General features: G+C 38.1%; 1 protein-coding gene across 1 annotated transcript; it reads right to left on the bottom strand.

Annotated features, from left to right (window-relative positions):
* Positions 1-4,575: 4,575 nt before the first annotated feature.
* On the bottom strand, positions 4,576-11,056 carry LOC123501361. The gene is made up of 4 exons (XM_045250162.1): positions 9,974-11,056; positions 9,298-9,396; positions 8,178-8,294; positions 4,576-5,373 (listed from the first exon to the last, which is right to left on the bottom strand). The coding sequence occupies exons 1-4, from the start codon at positions 10,260-10,262 to the stop codon at positions 4,976-4,978; spliced, it is 903 nt and encodes a 300-aa protein (XP_045106097.1). The 5' UTR covers positions 10,263-11,056; the 3' UTR covers positions 4,576-4,975.
* Between the last annotated feature and the right edge of the window lie 1,103 nt (positions 11,057-12,159).

Below are 12,159 nucleotides of genomic sequence, written 5' to 3' on the forward strand. Positions count from 1 at the left end.
GAGCAAGTTTAACTAAAGATGATAAGAACAAGAGATTAAAAATGATGTATACAAACATAGATGGGATTTTATCTAGTAAATTAGAATTAAGATTATATAAAAAAAAAAGAAGAACCAGATATTGTATGCCTGGTGGAAACAAAGTTAAATGAAGCAATAAAAATAGACATAGATAAAAGGTATAATATATGGAGGAGAGACAGAGTGGGTAAAGGAGGAGGAGGAGTCATGATGATGTTAAGGAAGGAGATAGTGGTAAATCAAGTGGAATTTGGGGATTAACGATGATATAAGATATAAGTGCCCATTGGGAAAGTGACCATATAATATTAGAAATGGATATAGAAGAAAAGTAAGATAGTGATGAATCATACAAAGGAGACCGATTAAATTACAGAAAGGCTGGTATTGAGAATCTCAAGCTATTTTAAAAACGTAAACTGGGAGGAGATGGAAAACTCAGAAACGGTTCAAGAGAAATATAACTTATTTTTGGAAATATACAAAACAGGAGTCAGGGAATATGTCCCGAAATATAGACCTAAAGAAGAAGGAAAGAAAGATTGGTTTAATGCAAGGTGTGCTAGGGCAAAGGAGAAACGAGATGGAGAAAAGGTGAAGAAACAGAAATCCAGAAAATAAGGAAAACTTCAAAACAGCAAGAAATGAATATGCTAAGGTGAAAAAGGAAGAAGAAAGGAACTATGAAAAGGACATTGTCGAAAAATGTAAGGAACAACCAAAATCGTTCTACAGACTCATAAATGGAAAAATAAGACAAAAAGAAACAATACAAAGGTTAAAAGGAGAAATCGGAATGGTGGAAGACCCAAAAAGTATGGCAGAACTGTAAATAGTAAATTTCAGGAGGTCTTTACTAAGGAATCCAAATTTGAAAGACCACAGGGTAATAGAGAGACTGTCCATATGAAAGAGATTCAAGTAACCAAGCTTGAAATAAAAAAGTTGATGACGGAATTGGATGAGGAGGAAAAGGCAATGGGACTGGATGAAGTCTCAGGCAGAATACTGAAAGAATGTAGGGAAGAACTAGCAAGTCCAATATACAACATCATAAAATGCTCAATAGAAAATGGAACAGTACCAGTGGGGTGGAAAAGAGCTGAGGTGGTTCCCACATATAAGAGCGGAGGGAAGGAAGAACCTTTAAATTACAGACCGGTATCACTGACTAGTGTAATATGCAAGATGTGTGAAAGAGTAATAAAGAAGCAATGGATTGAGTTTCTTGAAGACAACAAATTATTATCAAATAGCTAATTTGGTTTAAGAAAAGGTCGGTCATGTGTAACAAATTTATTGAGTTTCTACTCTAAAATCACAAATCTCCAATACTCACAAAACGACGAGAGGGAGCTCCCAAAACCACTCAACAACCACAAATCTTGGCCAAAACAACCCCAGCCTTCCCGACACCCTTTCACTATCCCGCCATCTTAAGGCGGTGTCACACTATAGTCTGACCGAGCTTAATTTACGGCTATGGGGGGGCGAGGGGAACTCTACAGTTCTGCCACGTTTCCAAAAAAATGCGATGTGAAATGGAAGTTATTGGTGTACAAGGCATCACAAATACCATCAATTCAGATGTATAAAATTTCGACTTGTGTATATAGATGGCTGAATCAACAGTAACCATCATATGCATAAAAAACTATATAGTACCATACAAACATGGCATACATATTCAACAGTGTTGCTGATATCAACTGTAGTAACTTATAATGGTACTTAGCGTATGTTTAGGGTGTGTAATAATATCAGCGTTACAGATATAAGATAATGAGCATGGAAAAAAGAAATAATCTACTATCCAAAGTAAAAAAAAAAAAAAAAAATAGTAGAAGTCTTGTGAATGGCGGCAATACTGATGAACCCAGCCTGGCCAGGCCGAATAGCCTCGCCTTGTAGTACCAGATGTTGCTATAATTATAAGATAAAATGCTCACATTTACTGGCTTTTACAGTAATTTCAAGGGTGAGGCATAATCGCATTCATAATTCGTAAGCCAAGCTAATGTGTAGTTTCTATTTTTACAAAATAGTATATGCCAATACCTAAGTGGAAAAAAAAAAAGTATTTTTCACTTGTCAGCGGCAACTCTTCCACACCCAGCTGGTGGCCTTGACACATTGTGGTGGCGACGTGACTGACCTCGTGCCACTCACTTATATATATATATATATATATATATATATATATATATATATATATATATATATATATATATATATATATATATATATATACAATTATAAATTACTCTCTCTGCTTACCTTTGATTCTTTAGTGAGAGAGAGAGAGAGAGAGAGAGAGAGAGAGAGAGAGAGAGAGAGAGAGAGAGAGAGAGAGAGAGAGAGAGAGAGAGAGATTAACAGAACAGTAGTGAAAACGTGGCAACACTGTACAGAGATGCTCGCCCCCCCCATGACCGTAAATTAAGGCTGGTCAGACTATAGCACTTTTTCCGTCGATTAATGTGATTTCTGTTGATTTTTCAATGTTCTGCATGAACTTATCACATGAATTTATCAGACAATAGGGATCGTTTCCGTCTGCAAATTTTCCGCCTTTGTTTACATACCAAGACCAAGACCACAAGACTTGCCGCGTCTCCGGGACGTGGACAAAAACTCACCGGACATACTCACCAGACAAAAACGCACCGGACAGTAATTCACCAGACAAAAACTCACCGGAAAATGTGTAAGGAGGACAAAAACTCACCGAACAACATCTAAAAAAGAAGATAAAAACAAAGCATGATTTGAGACATGTTACGACGCTTTAAAGAGAGTCTATTTTGAAACATTTGAAACATGCTTCGACACTAAGTAAGACATTTTACGATACATTACGAAACATGCTTCGAAATACTATCCGTTATTGTTCGGATGCCTGCAACAGAATGGTTGTATATGCTACTGATGAGTGCTTGCGATTAATGTGCCGGACCCGTACGTGGTTTATGGACGGGAATTTTGCTATGGCTCCAGAAATTTTCCAGCAACTTTATGTTATTAGAGTACCATTAGGTGAAACAGCAGTTTCCTACGTGTATGCATTCTTGTCAGGAAAGTCACAAAATGTATATGAAGAACTGCTTCAAAGTATTGTAGATGGTTGTGAACGACTAAGATTCACACCAGATCCCACAGAAATTGTATTAGATTTTGAAAAATCCGCCATGCAGGCTGTCAGTAGCATTTAAGGTCCTCATGTAACCACTAAAGGATGTTTTTTCCACTTGACGCAAAGTACATGGCGTAAGATACAGGAATTAGGGCTTGTGAATCGCTACCGTGAAAATGATGGTTGCAGACTGTTCTGTGGAATGATGGATGGGTTAGCATTTCTTCCATTAGAAAAGGTCCAGGAAGGTATGGCATTTTTGAAGGACAACACTCCTGAAGAATTTGAAGACCTCCTTTCACACTTTGACAGGACATATGTTATAGGTACATTCCGTCATGTACGACTTCCTGGAAATAATGAAGATCCAGAAGCACTGCAATGCAATATTCGATGACTACCACCTTCTTTTCCGCCAGATATACGGAATGTGCACAATAATACCCTAAATGATGAAGCTCGAACAAACAATATGAGTGAAACCTGCAATTCATCGTTCAAGCAGCTTGTTGGTCATTCTCATCCATCTTTTTACACTGTTATTGATAACATTAGGAAGGATGAAGCCCTAGTCAAAACCATGATGCTGCAAGATGACCGAGGCGAACCTCCAAAGAAGAGAACCAAGAGAAACTATATTCGTCTTCAGAAACGTTTAAAGAATCTATGTGAAGATATAGTTGCCGGTAGAAAATCCACAGAGGAATTCCTTCGAGCTGTTGGGCATTGTATCCGCTTTTAAACCCAGGAATTTCATTAATTTCATATTAATTTTATTAATAAATCATTTAAGTTTTACATTCTTTTACGATTTTAAATATTATATTATAGTTCAGCTTCAGTGAGTTTTTGTCCTCCTTAAACATTTTTCGGTGAGTTTTTGTCCGATGAATTAATGTCCGGTGAGTTTTTGTCCGTTGAGTTTCTGTCTGGTGAGTTTTTGTCCTACCCCCGCGTCTCCTCCTGGTACTATGTGCATTGGTTCTACCACTAACCATGAACGCATCCATGCACGCTTTTTGGCTTGTTTAGCTCGTCTAAGTTTTGTAATACACAGTATTATGTTCAGAGCAGCGTATTTTTGCCGCAGCGTGGCCTCCATGTTTGTGTTTACATTGTGTTGGCGGGAAGTGACGACGGAAAGTGACGACGGAAAGTGACGACGAAACACCGTTTGTGTGTGACAGGCCGCAGCCAAAATATTGTCGATTTTCTGAAAAACGACGGAAAAAGTGCTAGTGTGACATGGCCTTTAGAGAGCCTCTCAGATTTCACACTTCACTCTAAATGTTTACATCTTCGCCACGGGGTCACTATTACCGTCTTGGTTTAAAACAAAATAATAATTCACACTACACTTAAACATATACAACTCATAATAATGTTACTATAAATACAATACATACAATTCTATTGAAATATATGTATATCATCACAGTATGTAGGACAATACTTTGGAGGTATCTTGATGTGTGGATGATGGTGGACAGATTCTGGACCTGCTGGCAGAGTAGTGAAACTTGAGGGCAACGTGATCCGAGAAGAGAGAAGGATTGGAAGAACAGTTGACACGGGTTGCTGCCAGACCAGACGTGATGACTTGATTGAGCATCCCTCCTCGAGCATGCGTCGCTCTACCAGTAGGCAATATTCATTTCGTCAAAAGATACAACTGCTACTCTCTCCACTGTACTTAATGTATCTGCCTTTGACTTCATCAGAGACAACACTGAATGCAGAATGCCAGGCTCACATTTAAGGGTTGAAACAGATGGTAATGGAATTTTTTTTACATTTCTGAGATATTCATAGCACTTGGTGCTAATACTTCTCAGAGTAAATAAATGCTCCACCTATGTCATCCTCAGACCAAGATTTAACTTTTTTTTTGTTTATTAAGGCCGATATTTGTGTTTTAGTAAAAATTGGTTGTAAAACAGTTTCAAATGTGGATTGAATAACATTTTTGTTAGAATCTGACCCATTAGCCTTCAATGCCTCACATTTTTCCCTTAGTTGTCTGTTTTCTTCTTCTAAGTTCTCTATTCTCTTTTCTAGCAATTGACTAATACCAATTGCACTTTCCTGAACTATTCCTTCAAAACCTCCAAATCTGTCCCATGTCCTGGTTTCTTCTATAGAACCACCTTCTTTTAAACTTGTACAATCATTTTTTGTGTCAGCAAATCCTGCAGCAATATGTACGTCCAAGGGCAGGTCTGAAATTTTTTTTTTCTTTATTAAAAAATCTATTTCCTTCAAAACACACAACCTAACCACATTACCATTACCACCACCATCCTCTCACACCACCACCACCTCTATTAACACTACTACCACTTATTTTTAGATCTATGCCATGATTGCCACCACCACCACCATTATCACCAAACCTTTCTCATACTACCATCACAGCCACAATGGGTGTGTATTTACCTAATTGTATTTACCTAATTGTAACATACGGGAAAAGAGCTATGCTCGTGTTGTCCCGTCTCCATATCTATTAATGTCCAGCTTTTTCTTAAAATCATGAATATTCCTTGCGTTGACCACTTCCACGTCTAAACTATTCCATGCTTCCACCCTTCTATGAGGGAAGCTATATTTTTTCACATCTCTCCTATAAGTGGCCATTTTTAGTTTTTTTCCCATGCCCTCTCGACATTCTTCCATTCCACATACACAGATCTTCCCTATCCATTTTTCCATGCCAATCATCACTCTGTATATTGCTATCAGGTCTCCCTTTCTCTTCTGTTTTCCAGGGTTGGAAGTTGCATTCTTTTCAGTCTGTCTTCATAAGTCAAATCTCTTAAGTCAGGCACCATTTTCGTTGCAGCCCTCTGTACTTTCTCTAGTTTCCTTATGTGTTTCTTTAAGTTCGGAGCCCACTGTATTGTTGCATATTCAAGCCTCGGTCTTATCATTGCAGTAATTATTTTCTTCATCATTTCTTCATCTAGATATACGAACGCCACTCTTATGTTCCTCAATAAGTTCAATACTTCTCCAATTATTTTGTTTATATGTCTCTCTGGCGATAGGTCATTGGTAATTGTCACCCCAAGGTCTTTTTCTTCATGACTGGTTTTATGTCTTCATTTCCTATCTTGTACATACTCCTGATTCTTCTTTCACTCTTGCCAAACTCTATTTTCTTGCATTTTGTCGTGTTGAACTCCATTTGCCATGTACAGCTCCATTTCCATATTCTGTCCAAGTCTTCCTGGAGTAGTTCGCAATCTTTGTCACATCTCACTTTTCGTAACAATTTTGCATCGTCTGCAAATAGGCTCACATAACTGGACACCCCATCCACCATGTCATTTATGTAGACTGCGAACATTACTGGTGCCAACACTGATCCCTGTGGAACTCCACTCTCCACCAATCCCCATTCTGATGGTCTGTCCTTAATTATTGTTCTCATTTCTCTTCCTACCAAAAGTCTTCCATCCATTTTAGTAAACTGCCATGCACTCCTCCTACCATTTCAAGTTTCCAGATCAGTCTCTGGTGTGGTACCTTATCAAAGGCCTTTTTTAAATCCAGATATATTCCATCAGCCCAACCATCTCTTTCCTGTATTACATCTATCACCCTCGAATAGTAACATATCAGGTTTGTCGTGCATGAACGCCCTTTCCTAAAACCAAATTGACACTCACAAAGTATGTCATTTTTCTCCAAGAAGTCTGTCCATCTAGTCTTCACCACCCTCTCACACATCTTAGCTACCACACTTGTAAGTGACACTGGTCTATAGTTCAATGGGTCTCTCTTGTTACCTGATTTATAGATTGGGACAATGTTAGCTCTTTTCCAGTCTTGGGGCACTACACCTTCCCTTAATGAGGCATCAATTACTTCACAAACTTTTTCTGCCAATTGCTCCTGCATTCTCTTAAAATCCATCCTGATACCCCATCAGGTCCCACAGCTTTTCTCACTTCTAAACTCCCCATCATGTTCTTGATCTCCTCCACCGTTACTTGAAACTCCTTCATAATCCCTTTCTGTTCCATTACCAGTGGTTTGTCAAAAGCAGTCTCCTTTGTGAATACCTTCCGAAAGCATCCATTCATAGCCTCTGCCATTTCCTGGGATCTTCACTGCATACTCCATTTACTTCTAAACTTTCAATACTTTCTCTATTTTTGATGTTGTTGTTCACATGTCTGTAAAAAAGCCTTGGTTGGTCTTTACATTTATCAATTATATCCTTTTCTTGTTTCTTTCTTTCTTCTCTTCTAATCAACACATATTCATTTCTTGCTCTTTTGTAACTTTCCCACTGCTTAATCCGTCTTTTCCTTCTCCACCTCTTCCATGCATCCTCTTTTCTTGTTCTAGCCTTTTCACATCTATCGTTAAACCGTGTGTGTGTGTGTGTGTGTGTGTGTGTGTGTGTGTGTGTGTGTGTGTGTGTATATATATATATATATATATATATATATATATATATATATATATATATATATATATATATATATATATATATATATATATATATATATATATATATATATATATATATATATATATATATATATATATATATATATATATATATATATATATATATATATATATATATATATATATATATATATATATATATATATATATATATATATATATATATATATATATATATATATATATATATATATATATATATATATATATATATATATATATATATATATATATATATATATATATATATATATATATATATATATATATATATATATATATATATATATATATATATATATATATATATATATATATATATATATATATATATATATATATATATATATATATATATATATATATATATATATATATATATATATATATATATATATATATATATATATATATATATATATATAATGAATTAATGAAAACCTTCTTAAACCCATTATCTATACCCAATTAACTTGTCCAGAATCAAATTAAATGCTTATCTGATTTCAAAGTTATGGTTGTCTGGTGTAAGGTAACTTACTTGCATCATTGCTGGAGGTGCATGACACATAAGACACATCCTGCTGGAGTCCATTATCACCCACATCAGTACCTGTTGTGTCTTGAGCTGAGCACTCATCTGGCAAGGGTTCCATTCCTTTATTAGTTAAAAGGAAATAATAAACTAGTTATTAAATATTATAATAATTATATGGTGTTATTCATGTAATTATGTATTGCAATTACTTAAAATTATTAATCACTAATATTAATTGATCTGTGTGAGTTAAATCACCGTTATTTAATCAAAGTTGAATACATGCTCTAAAAAGCTAATCAGAACACACACACACACGGCCCGGTAGCTCAGTGGTTAGAGCGCTGGCTTCACAAGCCAGATGACCGGGGTTCGATTCCCCGGCCGGGTGGAGATATTTGGGTGCGTCTCCTTTCACGTGTAGCCCCTGTTCACCTAGCAGTGAGTAGGTACAGGATGTAAATCGAGGAGTTGTGACCTTGTTGTCCCGGTGTGTGGTGTGTGCCTGGTCTCAGGCCTATCCGAAGATCGGAAATAATGAGCTCTGAGCTCGTTCCGTAGGGTAACGTCTGGCTGTCTCGTCAGAGACTGCAGCAGATCAAACAGTGAAACACACACACACACACACAGAGGAGGCTGGAAAGAATCCAAAGACATGCAACAAAAATACCTACATGCCTCAGTGAATATATGAGAAAGGTTCGAAAAACTGTATTAAGTATATTGGAGGAAAGAAGGGAGATGATATGATAGCACTATATGTAGGATTTTGGAAGGGATTAAGAAGTTGGGCAGAAATGAGCACCACAGGACATGGAAGGAACCTGAAAATGAGTGATTGCAGAAGAGACTAAGAAATGCAGTTTTCCTCATAGAAATGTAGCAGCATGAAACAAACTTGATGGTGAGACAGTGTGTGCAAAGACTATACAGAAATTTAAGGAAAATTTTGATAGGTGCAGATCAGGAGGCAGGACTACACGAGAATAGTGTGGCTCTTTTTCCTGTAACTGACAACTAGGTAAACACACACACACACACACACACACACACACACACACACACACACACACACACACACACACACACACACACACATTTATGGGTGGAGGTTGACACTTACTTGTCTCACTGCTGGAGGTGCATGACACATAAGACACATCCTGTATGAGTCCAACATCATCCACATCATTATTTGTTGTCTCTTGAGCTGAGCACTCATCTAGTAAAAATGAATAAATATTTAGTACATTTTACAATAATAGTTTTCTTGAATAAAAATTTACTAAGATTATTACAAAAAAATAAGCACAATAATTCAAATTGTTCTTTACTTTTGAGTTAATGACATAATTTTTTCCAAGTTCAATACTCTAAAGTAAAGTCTGAACACACACACACACGCACGAGAGAGAGAGAGAGAGAGAGAGAGAGAGAGAGAGAGAGAGAGAGAGAGAGAGAGAGAGCACAAGTGTGTACTATATGGCAGTTGGTCACTGAATCTCAGGGGAATTTCGCTCCCTTTTCATTCTGTCCTCCTCTTCTCTCTTTAATCTTCCTTCACCTCTACACCTTAAAGTAAAGAAAATAAAAGAGAGCCTTAAAGTAAAGAAAAGAAAAGAAAAGAAAAGAGAGAGAGAGAGAGAGAGAGAGAGAGAGAGAGAGAGAGAGAGAGAGAGAGAGAGAGAGAGAGAGAGAGAGAGAGAGAGAGAGAGAGAGAGAGAGAGAGAGAGAGAGAGAGAGAGAGGAGAATCATTACTTTTACATGCTTGGAAGTTGTAATACATAAGAAAACTTACCTTGAGTTAAAAACAGGGATGGAACAGCTTCTTCTTTCAATGACCTCTTGCGTCTTGGAACTTCAGTTTGTAAAAATTCATTTTTGAGGTCTCTTGCATAGTCACTTGGCATAAAATGTCTGGAGCACACCACTGCATTTTTAAAATTAAAGTCATCGACCTTGTCACAGGCACGAACCCACTGCTTTCTAATTTCATCGTTTTTGGGAAATCGAAAGTACCTAATTCCAGTGCCTGCAGTCTTCCCTTTGTCACTATAGCACCAAAGCACTGAACAGGAACTAGGCATCGTATTGACCTGACCTGAAACTGTGTCACCTCATGAGCGGCGGGATCGACCATGGAGAGGTGTGCTCAAGTGTTTAACCTATGTTGGGCCCAACTGACGTCACGATGCTCCTATCCCAAATGCGTGCTGGCTGACCCGTGTGAGAGACCCTGAGTAGGCCAGCGTGTGAGGTGGTTACTACGTACGTACATACTGGGGAAGACGGCGTCCATTGGTGTTAGGTGTTGAGGCATTAAAGTCACCCATGTAAAGCATTCCTTGACCTGCTGGTGGTGGAAAAGATGCAGTGACTAGGCCAGCAGGAACACAATAAACATTACATATTTGTATCTGACCAGCCCCAAGAGTTAATTCAAAACGCTGAAAAGTAGTGTCAACATCAGTAGAACAACGTAGTAGTTTATGTTGTACGGATGAGTGGAGGTAAGTAATAAGCCCATTTCTTGCGTGGTGGACATAGGAGACATAGCTTGTCAACACAGGAACCTCTCTGTCGTGTCGAGGCCCTTCTATGAAAGCCTCCTGAATGAAGATAACTTGTGGGTGGAAGCGATACACATAACTCTGAAGGGCAGCAAGCTTGGGTAAATCTATAGAACAGCAACTCCTTACATATTCTTTTCTATTACCCCCTTCCCCCCCCACAAGCTTGGGGTCACGTGGGGAATCGAGGTTTTGGGGGGCGGAAGCCAAAAGAGGTGAGATATGGCGATAAAAAAAAAAACCTAAGGACAAAAAACCTAACCTAATGTAACCTAACCTAACCGGGGGGGCTGTCTCCCGCCGGACCCCCACTACAACACTAACCTAACCCTAACATAAACCTAACCTAATGTAACCTAACCTAGCTGCGTCCCCCCGGATCCCCCCTCCAACACTAACCTAACCCTAAAAACCCTAACCTAATGTAACCTGACCTAGACGCAGCCCCCCTGGACCCCCCCTGCAACACTAACCTAACCCTAACATAAACATAACCTACCGTATCCTTGCTTTGGGACAGCTTCCCTCCCCCCCACCACCGGTTCTCTTATAGCTTCACACAATATGCTCTACCTCTACCAATACCCCTCCTCACAATACCTTAACGAAAGGATGAAGGTCCTGGCTGGTCCTCTTCTCGATTGTACACTGATTTGCAACGCAGGAGCGATGATTTCCCAGTAATCAAATTCACAACCTTTACAACTAATGTCACTGGTGGCCATGGCTCAACTGCGCACACAGATCTCTATGCACCTGTCTGCCCAGCTGTGCCCCGCCTACGAATATATATAGCAAATTCCCAATGGTGCAGCTTGTGGTGTTAAGAGGTGGTGGCACGTCATTGGATAAAAGAACTACAGACACAATAAAAATCCTATTCAGCAGTTACCCACAAACCCAGGATGTGAACAACAGACAGTCATATAACATAACATATAACATAAATAATAGGATAACAAAGGGCCACCAGGGCCCATCTAGGTTATCCTGTATCAGTCGCACAGCGACCTCGTCATCAGTACTTAAAGATACACTTACAAGTACACAATACATTATATACTAATTCTAAATATTTGGCCCATTAACAGGGCTAAGTCCTGCAGCAAATTCCTCTACAATCTGTGATCCCCATACATGGGGATCATGTCTTGTTTAACTATAGCAAATTTCTTATAAAAACTATCATGCAGTGCTATACATAATTATAAATCTAATAAATTTAAGTGCTTATCTAATCTGTTTTTAAACATTGTCAAACTAGTGCTATTTACAACCCTCTCTGGCAATGCATTCCAGAAGTCTACCACCCTATGACTAAAGAAATATTTTCTTATATCTAACCTGCAGCCTTGCTTTCTAATCTTCCTGCCATGATTTCTAGTCCTACTTCCCTCCTCTAAAGTAAAGAAAG

Source organism: Portunus trituberculatus, chromosome 9 (assembly GCF_017591435.1).
Source record: "Portunus trituberculatus isolate SZX2019 chromosome 9, ASM1759143v1, whole genome shotgun sequence".
Lineage (NCBI taxonomy): Eukaryota > Metazoa > Arthropoda > Malacostraca > Decapoda > Portunidae > Portunus > Portunus trituberculatus.